We start from the raw sequence: 22536 nt of genomic DNA, 5'->3' as shown, positions 1-22536 counted from the left end.
CAACAGTTTGAGGAGTAGGATTGTTGGAGCGCAAGTAGAAGCCGTCAAGAAAGAAAACATTGACAACGAAGGGTTACGAGGTATGGGAGCACAATTTGAGCAAAGAGATGATGGAGCAATTTATTTTTCTGACAGACTATGGATTCCGGTGTTTGGTGGATTAAGAAAGTTGATAATGGACGAAGCGCACAAATCAAGATATTCTATTCATCCAGGAATAGACAAGATGTATCAAGACCTTCGAGATTTATTCAGGTGGCCAGGAATGAAGAATGATGCAGCAGTATATATGAGCAAGTGCTTAACATGTCTGAAGGTCAAAGCAGAACATAAGAAACCAGGAGGGCTACTAACACAACCAGAGCTTCCCAGTTGGAAGTGGGAAAAGATTACCATGAACTTTGTCACGAAATTACCAAGAACAAGTAGTGGTAAGGATGCAATATGGGTGGTAGTAGATCAACTGACTAAGTCAGCTCATTTCATACCCATACGTGAAGATTTCTCGATGGAGCAGTATGCGCGTCTGTATCATAAGGAGATTGTAGCTAAGCACGATGTTCCAGTATCAATCATTAGTGATAGAGATAGTCGGTTTACGTCAGGATTTTGGAAATCGATGCAACAAGCCTTGGGAACGCGAATCAATATGAGCACAACCTACCATCCACAGACAGACGGACAGAGTGAGAGGACGATTCAGACACTAGAGGACATGCTAAGAGCGTGTGTCATTGACTTTGGGGAAAGTTGGGATACTCACCTCCCACTAGTCGAATTCTCATATAACAATAGTTATTATTCGAGTATTGGGTGTCCGCCTTTCGAGGTTTTGTATGGAAGAAAATGTCAATCCCCGCTTGCATGGCACGAAGTCGGAGACATGCAATTAATAGGTCCAGAAATCATTCTCGAAACTACCGAAAGTGAAAAATTTGTAAAGTGAATTGCAATGGAAATTGATATCACCAAATAAAAATCAACAAGGCACAATGTCAAAAGGTGATAAAAAACAATATTACACCGAAAACAATGCTTTAGAAATCACTGTGAAAGGGCGATGAAATGGAATGAAAATGCACCTAACGAAGTAATTCAATCAGCGGAACTGAAACAAAATACTTGAAAGTATACACACAAAAAAAAGAACAAATAGAATTGGATCAATGTAAAATGATTTAAATTCCGTGTGGAATGAGTTCTATGGAATGAGTTTTATGGATTTAAGATCTGTGTGAATAGGTTCTATGAAATAAGTTCTCTGAATTAATTCTATGAATAAGTTCTGTGGACAAATTCTGTGACAAACTCTTTGAAATAAGGTCTGTGAACTAAAAGGAGCGAATTTCCTATTCTTTTGAAGAACACAAGAACCCTAACTAAAAAATACGGTTGATGGCCAGATTGGATATGGAAAATGAGCCAACAAATAGAATTGAATGGATGGTGGAATACAAATTATTTAGGCAGCAACACGAACAGTTTAGTAAATTCTTCGAATAAACTCTTCAAACCAATTCTTTGGAAAAACCCTAGCACTTTCGAGATCGATCGAACAAAATGGAAATGAAACACGAATTAGCCAATGAAATTTGATAGAAGTGATTCAATGGAAAATGAATATCACCGACCCACTAATTTGTTGTCAAATAGAAATTTAGTTGTAGATGAATTCTTTAGAAACTTGAATATCACCGATCGAAGAAAGAAAAAAAAAACAAAGAATCGAGCCGTCACAAATTTGGATCAAGAATGGCTCGGAAAACAAAAAACAAAAAAAATTGTGACAATCAAAGAAGAAAATAGGATTTGTGATTGAAATTGGAATGAAAATGGATCAGAAATCCTGCTCTAATGCCATGAGAAAACAAAGAATTTGGTGAATGGTTATTTTTCATTAACCTTGAAAGTGAGCCATTAAATGGCTTAAATACAAAAGAAAATTAACTAACGACATTATTATCCTCTAACTATCAGCTAAGTACAAAATAAACCTTTAACAAATAATAATAAACAGATACATATCTCTACACTCTAGCGTTGATATAATCTCCACTTCCAGACGTGTAAAGAACCGTAAGTTTCTTCATGGTTCTGAGACCTTTGATAAAGGTCTCTAGACATAATTCCTGAGTCATTTCCATCTTTATACACCTTGTTGCTTCAGTACCCTATAAACCAAAAGCAGTCATTACAGAAAATGGATAATAAAGAATGGAAATGTGTTTGGTTTTGTTTTCCACCTAATATGTAAATTTGATACTTACCGATTCATTTAGTCAAAATATCTACAATTTCCTCTTGAATCCACAATCGGCTATGTCTATTAGGCTCAGTCGGGTGCAAACGACGAACAATATTTCTGCCCATTTCTTCAATATGGTCATGCATGCCCAACTCGCCATATTTAGAAACAAAGATGAAGCAGTTCAAGTGCTACCCTTTCAATATGCATGCAACATCTAGGAATATTTCTTTGTAATCCTCCTCCAGACTAATATAGCTTAATTCCAATTTCTCAAGAGTTCCCTCAAGGGATATGTTTTTAGTCTGTCTATGGCATCTTTCCATCCAATCTCATTTTTACCTCAAAGAAACGAGCCCAAAACTCTAATGGTTAAGGGAAGACTAGCAGCATAAGATACCACATTTCTAGAAAGCTCTTCGTACCCATGAATGGGGATCTCTTTTCCAAAAGCGTACCTACTAAAGAGGCAAACAGCTTCCTCATGTGATAACAGATTGACATCACAAATCAAGTTCACACGGTGTGCAACCAGCACTTGCTCGTCTCTGGTTGTAATGATAATTCTACTTCCAGGCTTAAACCAATTAGACTCACCGGCTAATGCCTCAAGCTGTTCTATATTATCCGCATCATCTAGAACAACAAGAACTTTTCGACCACACATCATCTTTTTCATCATGTGTTTCCCGTCATGAACACTACGTACTTTAATTCCTTGATCATTTAAGACATCTGAAAGTACTTGTTTTTGCAATTTCTTCAAACCACATAAAGAAGCTTTAGAAACTTCCCCTTACATTCTCAACAAAGCTTTGACCTTCGAACCAACTCGATACATGATCAAAAACAGCTCTGGCCAAAGATTTCTTCCCCCCCCCCCTCTCTTATCCCCTTGATCCCTATAACACGAACATCATCAGAACCAGTGTCCAAAGCAGATACAATACCCTTTCCGGGACTCCATTCCTATTAACTTTCCATCAATACCTGAATCAATGAAACGTAACTCAAGTGAAATCTCTTCAACAACTTTTTGAATAAATTTAGCTTCATGCCTGTATGTGGAATATATAAAACTAGTTCAATATAGCCATATAAGTTATTCAAAGTTACACCACCACATAAAAAAGTTCATAAATCAGATCTATCTATAACATACATTGTGATAATGATCATATATAATTATATATTTTTAACTCAATCATGGATTAAAAAGAAACAAATATAGAGAATATTGAAAAGGAGAAAGGAATAAAAGTACTTAACCATCAAGGGTGTCCTTCAACTGCCAGCCAGCGAGATCAGCTGCATCTTTCAATGCCTTCCTCCATTTCCCAGCAGCCTCTTGGTTTTCAAGTTGGCTAAATGCTTCTCCGACTGTCCCACTTTGATAGCGTATCTCGGTTGGTTCGATGCCTTAGAAGACCGGGTAAGCAGTATGGAAGGCTGCCTTGTGGCACTCCTCCATGATCTGGACAAGCTCATCCAAACACCGTGATGAAGACGCATAGTTCTTGGAAAAAACAATGACGTAGAACCTCGAGTCATGGATGGCTGTGATGAGCTCATCACTGAAGGTTTTCCCTTTCTTAATCCTCTCATCATCTTTGTAAGTATGAATGCTTTTATGGTGAAGAGCATGATAAAGATGATCAACAAAATTCTTACGCGTATCTTTACCTCTAAAACTTATAAACACATCGTACTTGAAGCTGCACTTCTGAACGGAGGAAGCTGAAGTAGACGCCATTGAAGGTCAACAATATTTAGTTTTAAATGACTATCATTTGATTGGTGACTTCTTTTAGAACCTAGAACACTAGAGGAAGCCGAGCTTTGTGGCACAGTTTCTCCGTCTTCTTCTTCGACTAGTTGCTGTAAGCCACACCATATGTCTGTCATGTGATCTCCTTTCTGCAGCCATTGCAGCTGCTTGTCCGGGAGTCAGGGAAGACATAACAGATTTATCGCCACCAAGGCGTTTAGGGATGGCTGATCCCAAACGGGCTCTATTTTGAGCGGCAACAAGTGCAGTCTCGTGGGGAGACGAAAGGGGCGTTTAGGGCCAGCAGCTGGTCCCAAACGGGCTCTATTTTGAGCGGCGACAAGTGCAGTCGGGCGAGGAGACGAAAGGGGCTGTTGACGAGGGAATCCACCTATACGTCTACCGGGAAGATCAAACCCATGACCAGACCGAAAAATCCCTTTACTCATAAACTCCTCACATTCCTTCCTAAGAGCATCCCAGAGTTTATAGAAAGCAACATTATGAGGACTAACAGAATTATGACATAGTTCATGAAGCATCGTATCAAGAACTTCACGTGAATACCATATCCCACGTTCAAACCCAAAAGCCGTGGTTTTTTAGGACTGCCACCCAAAAATCATCATCATTCATACAGTAATATATTCTTTCAAGGAATTTGTAAACCAACAAGATATATACAAATAATAATTAATAAAGAAAGATGCTAACGACCGACTTTTAACTCGCTGTTAAATTTTTTTTACCACATTTCAGAAAGAAGTTTGACTCTCCAATTACCGATATACCCCTTGCCTTTTACATAAATCACTATATACTTTCTGTTACTCATCTTTACTGAATATGAAGAAAGACTGTCATTTGACTAAAAAAAGTCAAATATGCTGATATTCAATGTATTCATCCCCAATGTTGACTAATAAAAATCCTTCCACTGGTCCATTGCATCACCTGATAAACATTCCTGAATTATCAATTATATAGATCCCACCATTTTCATCTGGACCACAGTTTGACTTTCTTAAGAAGTCAACTTTCCTAACTGAACTATCTAATTATCAATTTGTCCAACTCCGATGTAAAAAATTTATATATAAAGAAGTTATCTGTACCTCTTCTGATTTAGGAATTATACCTTAACTTGGCACCCTAAATTGTCATATCACCATTTACTTTCTTTGTACAGTAAATTAGACAGAAAAATAAAAAACATTCCTAATTATAACCACTTCTTTTAAATGAAAACATCAATGGTGCTATTTTATTCACTACGAAAAGCAAGAAAGAAGAACCTGCTTACAAAAGTACAAAACATAACTTACAGAAAAAAATAAAAATGCAGGGCTTATCTCTGAAAACTTCGTAAACCGAAAACAAATAAAAATGCAGGGCTGATATCCAAGCAAATGAAAGGTTTTAAGTTTTGCACTTCACAATATTATCAATTGTATCATCGCCAACTTCGGGAAGCTATTGGCAAGGTGAGCACAAAACGAACCCAAATTCACCCCTACAGTTATGATACATATTCTTCATGTTAATATATTGAGTATTGTTGTATACATTTCCAAATCCATATTAAGATATTACTATACAAAATGAGAAAGTACCTGCTAGAATACTTCTCGGTATGTTGAGTTCCTATGTTTTGCATTGTTTTATGTAGCAGTACACCGTGTAACTTGAATTTTCTGACACAGGATACATGGATGCAAAACCATACCTCCGAAGCTGCCATCTAGACCCGATAATACGCAGACCTTTCAATCCAAAAATACTTCGTGGAAGATGTGTTATACCCGCACCTTCTATATTCAACTCTTTTAAACATTCTAAATGTCCAAGTTCTTCGGGCAATTTCTCAACTAGCATACAATAGGGGAGATGAAAATATTTTAAACGTTTCAACTCACAGATGCTCTTCGGAATATCCCTTAAAAGTATACAGTCTGTTAGGTAGAGATCCTCCAAAGACTCTAACCAGCCAAGATCCTCAGGCAACTTCTCAATTAACCAACAAGATTTAAGTTTGAGAAGTTTTAGATGTTTCAACATACAAATGCTATCTGGAAGATGTTGAATCTTTTCAGAAAACAAACTTAGCTCCTCTAAAACTTCTAATTGGTCAAGGTCCTTGGGAACCTCAGGAATACTGCCTTCAAGTATAAGTTTTCTTAGAGATTGTAAATTACAAACAATTTCTAAAAAGCTCTCAAGGTTTGTACAAGTACAGAGACCTACTGAATTAAGCTTTCTGAGATTTCCAATTGAAGAAGGTACAGGTTCTCCATAAAAACATGAAAACAAAAACTTTTGCAAATTACTGTCAGAGTGCAATGGGCATTTATTTACAGACTGTGCAATCAGATGTAAAGAAACGACCTCAGGTGATTGAATCTTCTTGTCAAACAAAAAACTTTTAAATCCCAAACAATTACTTAAGTTTAAGTAGACAAGCTTTTCCAGACATCCAATTGGACAATGAAGTTCTACCAAATCAAAACAATCTTTAATATCTAGCATTTCAAGATTCGGAGTCGGCCCAAATTCAAGGATCCTCAACTTTGAGCAGTTAAGGCTTAGGGTTTATAGCTTTGGACAACATATGGGTATGTGAAGTTCCAATAAACTATGACATCCTTCAAGACTTAACGTCTCAAGATCCGGAGCTGACCCAAGGTTAAGAGTCCTCAACTTTGAATAGTTAACATTGAGGGATTTGAGGCTTGGACAATTGGGCATGTGAAGTTCTAACAAATCAGGTTCTTGTATACTTAATGTCTCTATATCCAAAGTTGGACAAAATTCAAGGGTCCTTAACTTTGAGCAGTTAAGATTGAGGGCTTTGAGTTTTGGACACCGGAAAGGCATGTGAACTTCTGTTAAATCAGGACATCTTACAAGACTTAATGTCTCAAGGTTCGGAGTCGACCCAAGTTTAAGGGTCCTTAACTTTGAAGAGTTGACACTGAGGGATTTGAGGTTTGGACACTCATTGGGCATGTGAAGTTCTAACAAATCAGGTTCTTGTATACTTAATGTCTCTATATCCAAAGTTGGACAAAATTCAAGGGTCCATAACTTTGAGCAGTTAAGATCGAGGGCTTTGAGTTTTGGACATCGGAAAGGCATGTGAAGTTCTAATAAATTATGACATCCTGCAAGAATGAATTTCTCGAGATTTGGAGTGGGCGCAAGCTTTAGGGTCCTCAAAATCTCACAATCGCTAAGGTCGAGGGTTTTGAGCTTTGGACACCGGAAAGGCGTGTGAAGTTCTAATAAATTATGACATCCTGCAAGAATTAATGTCTCGAGATTTGGAGTGGGCGCAAGCTTAAGGGTTCTCAGCTCGCTGCAATATTCAAGGTTGATGGTTTTGAGCTTTGAACATTCGAAGGGCATGTTAAGTTCTCCGAAACTATAACATTCTTTGAGACTTATCGTTTCAATATTTGGAATCATCCTAAGGTCCAAAGTTCTCAAATTTGATAGTGTCATGTCAAGGAATCTGAGCTTTTTAAGAACCTATTATAAGAAACAGTCACAAAATGATAAATATTATATATTTGATTATATAACAAACTAGTAAGCGCATAAGATAATTCTACCTTTCTTTCTCCACAATTCCAAAATTGTTTAAATTCACATTCAAATAGGAAAAGTCCAACAAGATGGTCCTCTTGAAATGATTTCATTAAGGACTCGAAAGGGTAAAGGTCCCATCTGAAATATCGTAAAGCATTTGGTAAGCATAGACCAGGTACTTCTCTGGCGTTGGTACCATATCCGCTTCCATACATGACCATATCAATTTCTCTAGGATCTCCGCTTCCAGACATGTCCATATCAAGAACTCTAAGATTTTTCATTTTTCCAAGACCTTTGATAAAAGTCTCTACACAGAAATTCTTAGTGGTCATTTTCAATGTTATACATCTTGTTGCTTCAGTACCCTGTAAACCAAAAGCAGATAATTATTAGAAAACTTGGAACATAAGGAATGGAAATGTGTTAGTTTTTACCATCTAACTTGTAAACTTGATCCTCACCAAATCATTAGCCAGTATATCTGCAATTTCCTCTTGAATCCACAATCGGCTATGTCTACTAGGCTCACTCGGGTGCAAACGACGAACAATATTTTTGCCCATTTCTTCAATATGGTCATGCATGCCCAAGTAGCCATATTTAGTAGTAATGAGAGATTTTTGCTCAAGAACTCTCAAGCCATTTCTAGCATGAAATCCACAGCTTTCAAGCACTTCAACTGCTTTATCTTTTCTCCACCCTTTCAATATGCATGCAACATCTAGGAATATTTCTTTGTAATCCTCTTCTAAACTAATATAGCTCAATTCCAATTTCTCAAGAGTTTCCCTCAAGGGAATCGTTTTTAGTCTGTCAATGGCATCTTCCCATTCAGGCTCATCTTTACCACAAAGAAAGGAGCCCAAAACTCTAATGGTTAAGGGAAGACCGGAAGCATAACCTACCACTTGTCGCGATAGTTCTTCATACCCCTGAATCGGAATCTCTTTTCCAAAAGCGTACCTACTGAAGAGGCAAACAGCTTCGTCATCCAATAACAGATTGGCATCACGAATCAAATATACTCGGTGTGAAACCAGCACTTGCTCGTCTCTGGTTGTAATGATAATTCTACTTCCCGGCTTAAACCAATTAGGCTCACCGGCTAATGCCTCAAGCTGTTCGATATTATCCACATCATCGAGAACAACAAGAACTTTTCGAGCACGCATCTTATTTTTCATCATTTTTTTCCCTTCATGAACATTACTTACTTTGATTCCTTTTTCATTTAAGACATCTGAAAGGACCTGTTTTTGCAGTTTCTTCAAACCAGATAAAGAAGCTTTAGAAACTTCCCTTACATTCTCAACGAAGCTTTGACCATCGAACTGAATGGAGATGTGATCAAAAACAGCTCTGGCCAAAGTTGTCTTCCCGGCCCCTCCCATCCCTTTGATCCCTATCATGAGAACGTCATCAGAACCCGTTTCCAAAGCTGATACAACACCCTTTACCCGGGACTCCATGCCTATTAACTTTCCATCAACACTCGAATCAATGAAACGTAAATCTAGTGAAATCTCTTCGACAACTTTTTGAATAAATTTAGCTTCATGCCTGTACATTAAAAATAATTATAGTTTAACATATATAGGATAAAAAAGTGAATATCTACTCTATCAGATTTATCTATAGCATATATGTGATAACTGATCGATAATCATCGTAAGTAGTTTTGATTCAAAGAAGGATAATGAATAAAAGTTAAGTTAGATACCCATCAAGAGTGTTCTTCAACTCCCAGCCAGCCAGATCAGCCGCTTCTTTCAATGCTTGTCTCCATTTGGCAGCAGAGGGATCTTGGTTTTCATGTTTGCTAAAGGCTTCTCCGACCGACCCACTTTGTTTCCGGATCTCGGTGGGTTCCACGTCATAGAAGACAGGGTAAGCAGTATGGAAGGTTGACTTGTGGCACTCCTCCATGATCTGCACAAGCTCATCCAGACACCATGACGAGGATGCATAGTTCTTGGAGAAAACTATGACGTAGAACCTCGAGTCTTGGATGGAAGTGATGAGCTCATCACTGATTCTTTTGCCTTTAGTGATTCTGACATCATCTTTATAAGTATGAATGCTTTTTTGCATAAGAGCATGGTAAAGATGATCAACGAAGTTCTTACGAGTATCTTCGCCTCTAAAGCTTATAAACACATCGTACTTGAAGCTCTTGTGATCGGATGATGCCGAAGTAGAGGCCATTGAAGGTATGGGTATCGAAATGATGAGAATGAAATTAAAATATAAAATAAAAACCTCGGATGATCGAGTACTGAACGTTTTCCTGAAATATAATCAAAAGTCTTAACCAACAACTTTTCAATTTCAGATTTCAACAACAATACCCACTATTAAACTCGATCCATATATAACATATAATCAAAACTTGTTATGCGGAAAACAAGTATATATATGAATATCAATCAATCTGGAAAAGAAGTACCTAAGTAAGATGAAAAGGATGAGAGAAAAATATGATCGGAATATCAGTGTAGAATAACAGAGTATCTTTGTCTTCAGTTCAAGCTTTCTTTAGTCCATGTCTTCTTAAACTTTTTAATCTTTATTCATATCACTTATGTAGTCCTTCAACTTGATATAAAACATAACGATTTTTCTACGGTTTAAAAATATTAACAAGTATGGACAATTGAATTTTTTTTTCCTTTTTCTTTTTTACTTCGATAAACTTGCTAGTCGACGCCATACAAGGTATAGATCAAAATGATTGCGGGATTCAATTTGAAAAAAAAAAAACCAAAAATAAACCTTGAATGATCGAGTACCAAAATTTACATAGCATGAGTAAAGGTGTGAACATGATTACGACGGGTACAAATCTGATCAATAAATAATAGAAAAAAAAAGACCATAAGATTCTTTGCATCTTATTTTCCACAACATGCACCATCATTGACCATTGACCATTGTAGTCCTTTAATTTCATTGTGTTTTCTTGTATACTACTCTATACCAATTATTTATAACATTTTTATTTTTTAAGATAAGATTAAATTTAAATTTATAAATTCAATAATAAAAGATGTGGATAAAGAAAAACTAAAAAGTTATAATTTACAATTTGAACATGTATTCCATCTTTTGTAATATTTTTTTATATAATATTTGTTTATATATTTTTTATATGACATCTGTTGTTTATTATTACTTTAAAAATGAAAATTGTAATTACAAATCAACTTTTTAAAGAAGAAATAGTTAATAACACCTTACGTGAGCATTATATTTTTTATTTCTTATTCAAAACTATGTATCAATTTTTGTGTGGATCTATAATTTTTATTTTTTATTATAATTATGACATAAGCAAATTTTAACATGATGAAATAAAGATAGTTCTACTCACATAAAATTGTGACAAACTATCCTTATTTTCATAATCATAATTTAATTTTATTATATTTATTATTGTTAATATATATTCTTAAGATATTAAAATAAATATAAACCATACATTATTTGATAATAACAATACTTTTATTGTTTATTGAGCGTATATGACATAAGGGAGATATACATGTTGATGATAACAATATCTTTTTAATGATATGTTAGTATAAGCTTAAGTATCTTTTTTCCGAACATTCAGTCGGTATACTACATTGGAGAAATCTTATCGTATAATGATGAAGTATCGCACGTACTCTAGACAACGAGATGTTGATCATGAGCCGTTACAAGTATTCAGGGGGAAAACTCCAAGGTTTTGTCATCCCTAAGGATCGAAGTCAAGACCTTGGATAAAACCGAGAGTATCTCTGACCAGTTGGACTGACCTTCATTGGCTAAGGTTACGTATTTAATAAAACTAATCCAAAATCAATCCTTTATTAGTTGATTAACATCATCAAATTAATGTTTGAGTTAATTACAGAAAAAATCACGTTTTTTGTTTTATGCATCCATCTTGGATTCATATTCATCAAAATGATGCATCCAACAAAAAACGTGATTTTTTCGATTTTGACGGATCAATGTGTTGTTAAACACTTAAATAATGATAATTAGTCATGCACTATGCCAGTTTTAAGGACTTTTAATGCATCAAAATGTAATTTTATGTGTTCTCATTTGTTCTTATTTTAATTTGGTTCTCATTTGATAGTCATCCCATATATATATAACACATCTATCTATATATTTCTATATATATATACATATATATAGTAGATCTCTATATAGGAGATTATCACTATAAGATATATAAACTTTAGGATGGTGGTGGTCGGAGATGGATTTTGGGGTTTTAGATGGTATGGGTAGTGGTCTTTGGAGGTTGCCCCAGCAAGAATGGTGGTGGTTGTTAAAAGTTGTAGCGGTAGGACTTCTAGTGGTTGTTGAAAGATACAACAATAGTAATTGATTGTGTTTTGTCGCAGTTTGCAGCGGTAGTCAACATGTTTCATGTATGTATATGCACATATATATACATATTACATACATATATGAAAATTTCGTGTTTCTAGGCTTGTGTGTCGGCAAATTTTGAGATGGGGTTTTGTATGTATATGTTTATTTTTATATTGTTTTTGAAGATTTTAAGTCTCAGATTATATCATTTCATTGTTTGTAATCTCAATTTGTAGATCTATTATTTGTTTCAAAATCTAGATTGAAATGATGATGATGATATTAAAAGATATTTGAGTTAATTACACTTTTGGTCTTGTGTAGGAAAAAGACTGAAATACCCATCATGTGTCTGACATTTGATCACTCTTTAAACGGACGTTAAGGGGTAGGACCAAAAGCGTTGATGGAGCAAAGTTTTTTGGACTAAAAGTGTAATTTATAAAAGTTAGGGATGAAACCTGCAAGTTGGGTACCACAACAAGGACGATTTTTGTAATTAACTCTCCGGATGTGCCTGGTTCAAACTATGAAATGGGAAAGAATATGCAATGAAATACTAGAGAATACTATCATTGCATTATTGTTGCTTGGTAAATGCAAAGCAATCATTATCATTGCCATTGATCCCGCTTGGTTCTTAGAAATACATTATAGTATATATAAGTGTATTTTTTCTCAATTATCACGGACAAATCATAATCTTTACACATTCATGTCATAAAAAAAAAAAGATTTTAGCACCGCATCATAATCAATAGCAGGGTTCTCATTTAATTTAGTCCCCAAAAGCTCACCACCTCATACGCAATCCCCCAAAGCTTAACAAGAAATAATAGCAACAGTCATAATAAAACTTACAAAACTAGAAAACAGACTTCAACATAAAATACCAATGTTATGACATTGTCATAACTACCAAAACCAAGAGGTTTCTTTTATGCCAGGTTACATAAAATACAGTACAACTCTTGAACTAGACTTGAGGGTGTAAGAACCCTATAACATAAACTTTCCTCATATACGATGGCAAGGTAAACAAGGTCTTCACTTTAATGGGATCGTTGTAACAAGCTTCGACAACCTCACCAACATCTAAATGGGAAATACGATGTTGAAAAGTTCGTTCATTACCTCTTGCGTTTTTTCTTCACTCACCGGTTCAGATTTATTACCATCTACAGTCAAAGCATTAGCAGCAACACCAAAGCATCAGTTTCCTTATCCTTCCAATTAGTTTCCTCATCAGCAACACCAAAGCATCCACGGTCACACATGAAGGTGTAGGCACTTTTCACTAAAATATTCAAGTATATATTAATCGTATCAATTTGATTGGAATTTGATATAAAAACTACAGATAAAAATATCTTACATACTCTAGCAAGAAACAAGACCTGTGCGTTGAGGAAATTAAATAGTTGCTCGGGTTACATGCTATGTAGCACCGAAACGAATACGGCAAAACGGTACGGGAACGATACGAGGACGGGGAACGGCAAAACAAAAAAATTTAGGATACAGATACGGCAAAGATACGACATCAAAAAATTTTTTTAAAATAAAAATAAATTGATTTTATATAGAGAGATTTGAGACTTGAGAGATTATATATAATTATATATGTATAACTTTATAATATATGTTTGATGGTGATAGGTGATAACGGATTAAATTTTTACTAATCATTTTTGGAACAGAAAAAGTCTGATGGTGATCTCAATGGTATAATTTAGATGATTTGTGTTTGGGGGTATGCATAATCGCAAGATGGAAGTCGTGTTTGGAATACAAAAAACTCATTGAAACCCTGATATTAATTAGATACAGTATGGAAACTTCACAGAAATGTTTCGGTATATATGAAAACTTCAAGGAAACGCTTCGCACGCGTTTCGTACGAGTTTCCGTTCCCATGGAGTTTCCGAAACGGGTACGCCAACCTATTTGGAGTTTCGGTGCATCATAGGTTACATGACCACAATTCATATGAACTCAATATTAAATTATTGATAACAACAAAATACTTTCAACTTTTCAAGATTATCGACTTTCAATCTTTTATTATACTAAAACACAGTTGCTCTAATAACTTATCGACTAATTATAACTCTCAATTTTTTAAAGTTGACTTTTGTTTCAATTTTGACTTTAATTTACACTTTTTTGTTTTCCATCATAAATTTACACTTTTTACCCAATAATTTTAATAGAATATAAAATAATAATAGGTAATATATATCTGATAGTATCCAATAGAATAATAATTTATATATATCCAATAGAATAGTAAATAATATATATCTAATAATATTTTTATTATATAAATATAAACTTAATTAATTAAAAATAAACAGAATTTAATGTAAATATATTAAGATGTTAAGAGTAATTATACTATTATTTTTTAAGTTTTTGGGGGTGTTTGATTGAAGGGAATGGAATGATAAGAAATGGAATTGAAGAACAATCTCTTGTTTGTTTACCGTTGAGAATGGATAAGTGATAAAAATGAGAATCAGATATCGATTCTCTTTCACATATTCATTCTTTAATAAAAGGCATGGAATGGAGGATAATAGAATATACAACTATGAGCCATTCCCTGTGAAAGATAGAATCATCACAAAAAGACAAGATACACTATCATCTTCTTTCCCCAAACTTAAAAAACACCCCATTCTATCAATTTTTAAATCTGGAACATTTTTTTTCCTTCAATTCTTTATCAACTTTCATTCAAGAGCGTCTTCTCCGATGTCACTATGTCTGCTTAGCTGCTTTGAATTTCATGGACATAACCTACCCCTGCTGCCGCTATTTTTTGGATTAAATTATATTTGTTGATTTGTTGAAATTTAGTTTCTATGTGTAATTAATCTTCAACAAGCTCATGTTCTCTTTTTTATATCTTTGAGAGTAGCCAATATTTGTTAAATTATTTATCCAAACATTATTATATTGGAAAACGTAATGTTTTAACAGTGGAAAAAATAGGTAAAGTTGATTGTTGGATTCATTTAATATTATTTCCATGTGATACAAACAAAGAGTAAATTTATTCATTCTCATAGATCTCAAGTCAATTCTTTATTAGTTTATTTGTTCCAAACAAGAGAATAGGTTTGATTCTTTCGATCCTATTCTTTTTCTCTTCATTTCCATTCCTTATTATCATTCCATTCTCTATGATTCATCCTACCAAACGTCCAAGTTGATTAGAATAATACTATATTTTCCTTTTCCTTTTCTTTTTTCTTCTTTCTAATTTTTAATTTTATTTTATAACAAATAAAAATATTTTTACAAATTCCAATATTTAAAAAAAATAAACAAAACTTATATTAATGTTAACAATCTTTAATTGATTATATGTACGGTATATTCTAATAACGAAATTTTAGATTGTCTATAATTGTAATACTACCAAACAATCTTCTTTTATATAACGATTCATATCTTTTATTAATTTGTCAAATACAATTACACAAACTCATTAACAATATGATGAACAATTCAACAAATCTTAATGGAAAATAGAAACCTAACAAACGAAAAATTAATTAGCATATAGCAGATGTAACAAAAGGTAACCCAAAAAATGGTTCATCATTATATGAAGTCTCAACCAGTTATATGATTAAAAAAAAAAGCGCAATATCGAGAGATACAAATCTAAATTATTTCAATATTAAATAAAAAAACGTATTATCGTAATGTTTGCCTGTAACATAATACAATGACATGGGTGACCAAACTTATATTTGTAACTCATGTCATAAAGCCCCGTGTCAAGTATTGGACACAGGTCTAAAATCTAATATCTTATTAAATATTTAATTTTATACTTATTAATATTATTTTTATTTATCAGCTGAACACATCTATTAAAGTACGTACTACTTTAATAATCGTTGCTCAAAATGTATTACAGTTACATAATCGTTGGTATTGATCTTTAATAATCAACTGTTATAATCATGTTAATACTTTAAATCGTATTTAATATCCTATAATCAAGTATTAAGTTAATTGATTAACTTGATCAATACTTAGCAACTGTTAATATTAAAATACCCGTGTGACATAATTAATTTCAAGCCCACAATGTTATCAATAATTATTTTAGTTTATACTTTAAGTAATCAAGTTCATACTTTAAAGGGATTATTAAAGTACGATTACATACTAAATAGTACATACCAAGTACGTATCAATATAAAGGGACAATATTATTTTATATGAACTCAATATTAAATTATTGATAACAACAAAATACTTTCTAACTTTTCAAGATTATCGACTTTCAATATCTTATTAAATATTTTATACTTATTAATATTATTTTTATTTATGTATATATATAAATATGTATAGTATCAACCTAATCATTTACAACCAAACAAAAAGTTTAATTTGATCATGAAATAGATTTTGTATGTGTTATAATTAAAATTAAAAAAATTAGAAATATGGTTCAAACTTTTTTTTTTAAGACAACTAACCTAACTTTAATTTAATCTTCAATTTATTAAAATTAACTAAATCAATACAAGTCTAAATTAGTTTAAACATTTAAATCTTTAAATATAATGTTACTTAAAATACCCTGGATCAACTTAAAAGCATTGACTATTAAAGTAACATTATAATAAAGTATTAAAATAGTTATTGACATCATAAGTATTGATCAAGTTAATCATAACGATTGTTTGATCTTTAGGATAAACACATCATAAGTATTGATCTTTAAGTTAAAATACTCATCCGTCTCATTTTAGTTGTCAACTTTGATTGTAAATTACTTTGTTTGTGTTATGTAACACTTGATATAAAATATATGAATGAATTGGGTTTTTAATGTACTTTTCGTCCATATAAGTTTCATCAACTAACATATAGTATAAACAAAGTTATTTACGGTCAAAAGTTAGTTAATATGACAACTAAAATTGGACGGAGGGGGTAGTTGACGATTGTTTACTTAAAGTAGAAACTAAATACAACTAATGTTACTTATTGCGTTAATATATATATATATATATATATATATATATATATATATATATATATATATATATATAGGGAAAGATAATTTGAGACTAACTATAAAAAGTCCAAAAAAGGACCATTGATTTTCGTAAGTTACACACCATCATCATGATCTACTATGATATACAAGACTTTTTTGTAAAAACACTAAGACTTTCAAGCGACGGGCCCACAGAAAAATCATGTGTAAGTTAACTTACACACTTACACATGTGTAAGTGACTTACACATGATTTTTCTATGGATCCATCGCCGGAAAGTCTTAGTGTTTTTACAAAAAAATCTTGTATATCGTAGTAGATGATGATGGTGTACAAAAATCAATGGTCCTAATTAGTCATAAAATAAGAAGTAGTCTCAAATTATCTCACCCCTATATATATATATATATATTTTTTTTTTTTTTTCTCGTTGTCAGGGGTATAGAATGAGTCATATCAGTTATAAAAATTAATTTATTAAATGTCCCTAGCTGATATCCAATAAAATGAAATGGTTTTAAGTGAGATGCTTGCCTTGGACCTGCAAATATATATATTGTCCAGCAACTCACCCTCAAAGTCGCATCACAATGCCTAAAGTTGAGGCATTAGAAAGCTGCAGCCATAAGAATCAAATTAGGGGTTGATATGAAACAGCACCTTCCACAAGTTTTTAAAACCATCCGTTGGTCCCTTGCAGTTTTGTCCGTCAAAATCGTATCATCGCCAACTTCGGGAAGCTCGTGGCAAGGCGAGCACAAAACGGACCCAATTTCACCCCTAAAGTTATGATACATATTCTTCATGTTACTTAATTTATTGAGAACCTATTAAAATATATACTTTAATATAAAAATCCATATTAAAATACTTTAACATAAAAGTTCATGATACAATTTGTGTGAATTTCCAAATCCATATTAAAATACTTTAATATAAAAATGAGAAGGTACCTGCTACAATACTTCTTGGTAGAAAGAGCTCATGTTGTGAGAACCTATGTTTTTCAATTCACTGCTATATGTAGCAGTACATCATGTAAGTTGAGTTATGTGACACAGGATACATGGATGTAAAACCATACGATTGAAGCCGCCATCTAGACCCGATAATACGCAGACCTTCCAATTCAAAAATACTTCGTGGAAGATGAGTTATGCCTGAACCTTCTATATTCAACTCTTTTAAACATTCTAAACGTCCAAGTTCTTCGGGCAATTTCTCAACCAGCATACAATATGTGAGATGGAAATATTTTAAACTCTTCAGATTACAGACGCTCTTTGGAATATCCCGTAAATGGATACAGTCTGTTAGGTCAAGATCCTCCAAACACTCTAACCGGCCAAGATCCTCGGGCAACTTCTCAATTAACCAACAGGATTTAAGTTGGAGAAGTTTTAGATGTTTCAACATACAAATGCTATCTGGAAGATGTTGAATCTTTTCAGACAAGAAAGTTAGCTCCTCTAAACTTTCTAATCGGTCAAGGTCCTTGGAAACCTCAGGAATACTGCCTTCAAGTGTAAGCTTTCTTAGAGATTGTAAACTACAAATACTTTCTGAAAAGCTCTCAAGGTTTGTACAAGTACAGTGACCTAATGAAAGAAGCTTTCTGAGATTTCCAATTGAAGGTGGTATAGATTCTCCGTATAAACATGAAAATAGAAACTTTTGCAAATTACTATCAGAGTGTGATGGGCAGATATCAACGGACTCTGCAATGAGATGTAAAGAACCAACCTTACGCAATGGAATACTCTTGTCAAACGAAAAATTTTTAAAACCCCCACAATTAGTTAAGTTTAAGTAGACAAGCTTTTCCAAACATCCAATGGGACAATGAAGTTCTACCAAATCAAAACAATCTTCAATATCAAGCCTTTCGAGATATGGAGTCAGCCCAAGGTCAAGTATCCTCAACTTCGTATCACTAAGGCTGAGGGTTTTGAGCTTTGTACACTCATTGGACATGTGAAACCCAACCAAATCATGACATTCTTCAAGAATTAAAGTCTCGAGATCTGGAGTACTCCCCATGTTAAGGGTCCTCAACTTTGAACAATTAAGGCTGAGGGTTTTGAGCTTTGTACACTCATTGGGCATGTAAAACCCAATCAAATCATGACATTGTTCAAGAATTAAAGTCTCGAGATATGGAGTACTCCCCATGTTAAGGGTCCTCAACTTTGAGCAATTAAGGCTGAGGAATTTGAGCTTTGGCCATTGGAAAGGCATGTGAAGTTCTAATAAATCATGACATCCTGTAAGAATTAATGTCTCAAGCTCTGGAGTAGGCCCAAGGTTAAGGGTCCTCAACTTTGAAAAATTAACACTGAGGGATTTGAGCTTTGGAAGTCGGAAGGGCATGTTAAGTTATAATAAATCATGACATCTTGCAAGAGTTAATGTCTTGAGATCCGGAGTGGGCACAAGCTTAAGCGTCCTCAACATCGTACAATCTTGAAGGTTGAGATCTTTGAGCTTTGAACATTCCAAGGGCATGTTAAGTTCTACTAAATCACGACAGCCTCTAAGATTTAACATCTCAAGTTCCGGAGTAAACCCAAGGCTAAGGTTCCTCAATGCAGAATTCATGATCCAGAGGCAGTTGAGCTTGGGACACTCAATGGGCATGTGAAACTCTACCAAATCACAACAATTTTCAAGAATTAAAGTCTCGAGATCTGAAATCTCCCCCATGTTAAGTGTCCTTAACTTAAAGCAATTAAGGCTAAGGGACTTGAGCTTTGGACATCGGAAGGGCATGTGAAGCTCTATTAGATAATCACATCCTACAAGATTTAGCGTCTCAAGATTCGGAGTTGAACCTAGGTTAAGGGTCCTTAACTTTGAAGGCTTAACATTGAGGGATTTGAGCTTTGGACATCGTACAGGCATGTGAAGTTCTGATAATTTATAGCAATTTTGAAGATTTAGCGTCTCGAGATCCAGAGTCGAACCCAGGTTAAGGGTCTTCAAGATTGAACGGTCAACATTGACATATTTGAGCTTTGGACAACAAACAGGCATGTGAAGTTCTAATAATTTATGACAACTTTGAAGACTTAAGGTTTCGATATTTGGAAACATCTCAAGGTCCAAAGTTCTCAAATATGATATATTCATATCAAGGAATCTGAGCTTTTTAAGAACCTATTATAAGCAACAACCACAAAAAATAGAAACATATTGATCATATAACAAACTAATAAATGTATAGCATTATAATCTAATATAATGAATAATTAAGAGAAAATATAGTCAACCATTATTCTACGTACCTTTGTTTTTCCGCATTTCCAGAATTGTTTAATTGCACTATCATACAGGGATAGTCCAACAAGATGGTCTTTTTGAAATGACTTCATTAGCGACTCAAAAGGGTAATGGTCCCAGCTAATATATCTTAAAGCATTTGGTAAGCACTGGTCAAGCACTTCTCTGTCATTGATAACATCTCCATTTCCATAAATGACAAGCATCCTAAGTTTCTTCATGTTTCCAAGACCTTTGATAATTGTCTGTACAGAGCAATCGACATTCATATCAAACTTCAAACATCTTGTTGCTTCAGTACCCTGTAAACCAAAAGCAGCTATTATAAGACTTAGATCATAAAGAATGGAAATGCGTTGGTCTTTACAAACTTGACCATTACCAAATCATTAGCGAATACATCTACAATTTCCTCTTCGATCCACAATCGGCTATGTCTGTTAGGCTCATTCGGGTGCAAACGGCGAACAATATTTTTACCCATTTCTTCTATATGGTCATGCATGCCCAAGCGGTCATATTTAGAAATAGTAATGAGAGATCTTTGCTCAAGAACTCTCAAGCCAATTCTGGCATGAAATCCACAGCTTTCAAGCACCTCAATTGCTTCATACTTTTGCCACCCTTTCAAAATGCATGCAACATCTAGGAATATTTCTTTGTAATCGTCCTCTAGACCAATATAGCTCAATTCCAATTTCTTAAGAGTTTCCCTCAAGGGAATCGTTTTTAGTCTGTCTAGGGCGTCTATCCATTCAAGCTCGTTTTTACCACAAAGAAAGGAGCCCAAAACTCTAATGGTTAAGGGAAGACCGGCAGCATACTGTACAACTTGTCTCGAAAGTTCTTCATACCCGTCAATCGGAATCTCTTTTCCAAAAGCATACCTACTAAAGAGACAAACAGCTTCATCAACCGATAACAGATTGACATCAAGAATCAAGTTCACTCGATGTGCAACCAGCACTTGCTCATCTCTAGTTGTAATGATAATTCTACTACCTGGCTTAAACCAATTAGGCTCACCGGCTAACGCCTCAAGCTGTTCGATATTATCCACATCATCGAGAACAAGAAGAACTTTTCGACCACACATCATCTTTTTCATCATGTTTTTCGTGTCATTAACACTACTTACTTTAACTCCATGATCACTTACGACATCTGAAAGGACATGTTTTTGCAATTTCTTCAAGCCAGATTTAGAAACTTCTTCCCTCACATTCTCAACAAAGCTTTGACCTTCAAACTGAACGGATATGTGATCAAAAATAGCTCTGGCCAAAGTTGTCTTCCCTGCACCTCCCATTCCCTTGATCCCTATTATGCGAACGTCATCAGATCCAATTTCCAAAGCTGAAACAACATCCTTTACCCGGGACTCCATGCCTATTAACTTTCCATCAATACCCGAATCAATGAAACGTAGATCTAGTGAAATCGTTTCAACAATTTTTTGAATGAATTTAGCTTCATGCCTGAATTAACGTTGAAAAGTAATACTAGTTCAGATCATCAATAAGTGACGCCACGTGAAAAAAAGTTAATATTCAAATCTATATATCTATAACATATATACATTGTTATATAATTAATGATGATCATATCATATAGATAGATAGAAGGAATAAAAGTTAAATACCCATCAAACGTGTTCTTAAGTACCGACCCAGCCAGATCAGCTGCATCTTTCAATGCCTCCCTCCATTTCTTCCCTGCAGCAGCCTCTTGGTTTTCCAGTTGGCTAAACACTTCTCCGACCGACCCACTTTGATAGCGTATCTCGGTGGGTTCCACGTCATAGAAGACAGGGTAAGCAGTATGGAAGGTTGACTTGTGGCACTCCTCCATGATCTGCACAAGCTCATCCAGACACCATGACGAAGATGCATAGTTCTTGGAGAAAACTATGACGTAGAATCTCGAATCTTCTATAGCTGTGATGAGCTCATCACTGATTTTTTCTCCTTTCTTAATTCTCTCATCATCTTTATAAGTAAGAATGCTTTTTTGCATAAGAGCATGGTAAAGATGATCAACAAAGTTCTTACGAGTATCTGCACCCCTAAAACTTATAAACACATCGTACTTGAAGCTCATCCTCTGGATTGATGGTGAAGCAGAAGTAGACGCCATTGTTGAAAGAAAGAAAGAAAGTTGAAAGAAAATGGATGATGGATTCAATTAGAATTAGAATGCCGTGGAGAAACAAATGCCTCTTATTTTAAACCAATAACCTGATGATA

The 22536-nt window shown here is 34.2% G+C and overlaps 4 protein-coding genes and 1 pseudogene across 4 annotated transcripts; all 5 read right to left on the bottom strand.

Annotated features, from left to right (window-relative positions):
- Window positions 1-2588: 2588 nt before the first annotated feature.
- LOC122601620 lies at window positions 2589-3229 on the bottom strand (annotated as a pseudogene).
- Window positions 3230-3665: 436 nt separating this feature from the next.
- Window positions 3666-3998, bottom strand: LOC122601619 (TMV resistance protein N-like). Its single transcript, XM_043774368.1, has one exon. It carries the CDS (start codon window positions 3996-3998, stop codon window positions 3666-3668), a length of 333 nt encoding a protein of 110 aa, XP_043630303.1.
- Window positions 3999-6602: 2604 nt separating this feature from the next.
- On the bottom strand, window positions 6603-9098 carry LOC122601618 (TMV resistance protein N-like). The gene is made up of 3 exons (XM_043774367.1): window positions 8066-9098; window positions 7596-7969; window positions 6603-7479 (listed from the first exon to the last, which is right to left on the bottom strand). The coding sequence occupies exons 1-3, from the start codon at window positions 9071-9073 to the stop codon at window positions 6603-6605; spliced, it is 2259 nt and encodes a 752-aa protein (XP_043630302.1). The 5' UTR covers window positions 9074-9098.
- Window positions 9099-9100: 2 nt separating this feature from the next.
- Window positions 9101-9809, bottom strand: LOC122601617 (disease resistance protein Roq1-like; the record flags this gene model as incomplete). The annotated part of the gene is made up of 2 exons (XM_043774366.1): window positions 9325-9809; window positions 9101-9176 (listed from the first exon to the last, which is right to left on the bottom strand). Coding segments are annotated over exons 1-2 (561 nt in total), but the record flags the coding sequence as incomplete, so codon positions are not given.
- A 7690-nt stretch (window positions 9810-17499) lies between these two features.
- Window positions 17500-22453, bottom strand: LOC122601616 (disease resistance protein RPV1-like). The gene is made up of 5 exons (XM_043774364.1): window positions 21933-22453; window positions 20673-21768; window positions 20296-20592; window positions 17965-20167; window positions 17500-17791 (listed from the first exon to the last, which is right to left on the bottom strand). Exons 1-4 carry the CDS (start codon window positions 22424-22426, stop codon window positions 19388-19390), a joined length of 2667 nt encoding a protein of 888 aa, XP_043630299.1. The 5' UTR covers window positions 22427-22453; the 3' UTR covers window positions 17500-17791; window positions 17965-19387.
- Between the last annotated feature and the right edge of the window lie 83 nt (window positions 22454-22536).

The sequence above is a fragment of the Erigeron canadensis genome, chromosome 5, assembly GCF_010389155.1.
Source record: "Erigeron canadensis isolate Cc75 chromosome 5, C_canadensis_v1, whole genome shotgun sequence".
Lineage (NCBI taxonomy): Eukaryota > Viridiplantae > Streptophyta > Magnoliopsida > Asterales > Asteraceae > Erigeron > Erigeron canadensis.
This window is presented reverse-complemented; position numbering and strand designations above follow the sequence as displayed.

Excerpts from the sequence above, each read along its gene's own strand:
- LOC122601618 (XM_043774367.1), bottom strand. The coding sequence starts at position 9,073 with ATGGAGTCCCGGGTAAAGGGTGTTGTATCAGCTTTGGAAACGGGTTCT. Across the intron at positions 7,970-8,065 it reads ATATACTGGCTAATGATTTG|GGTACTGAAGCAACAAGATG; the intron begins GTGAGGATCAAG and ends TTTGGTTTACAG. Across the intron at positions 7,480-7,595 it reads TCTTATGCGCTTACTAGTTT|GATGATTCCAAATATTGAAA; the intron begins GTTATATAATCA and ends TTTGGACCTTAG.
- LOC122601619 (XM_043774368.1), bottom strand. The coding sequence starts at position 3,998 with ATGGCGTCTACTTCAGCTTCCTCCGTTCAGAAGTGCAGCTTCAAGTAC.
- LOC122601616 (XM_043774364.1), bottom strand. The coding sequence starts at position 22,426 with ATGGCGTCTACTTCTGCTTCACCATCAATCCAGAGGATGAGCTTCAAG. Across the intron at positions 21,769-21,932 it reads CTTAAGAACACGTTTGATGG|GCATGAAGCTAAATTCATTC; the intron begins GTATTTAACTTT and ends ACGTTAATTCAG. Across the intron at positions 20,168-20,295 it reads GGAAATGCGGAAAAACAAAG|GTTCTTAAAAAGCTCAGATT; the intron begins GTACGTAGAATA and ends TGCTTATAATAG.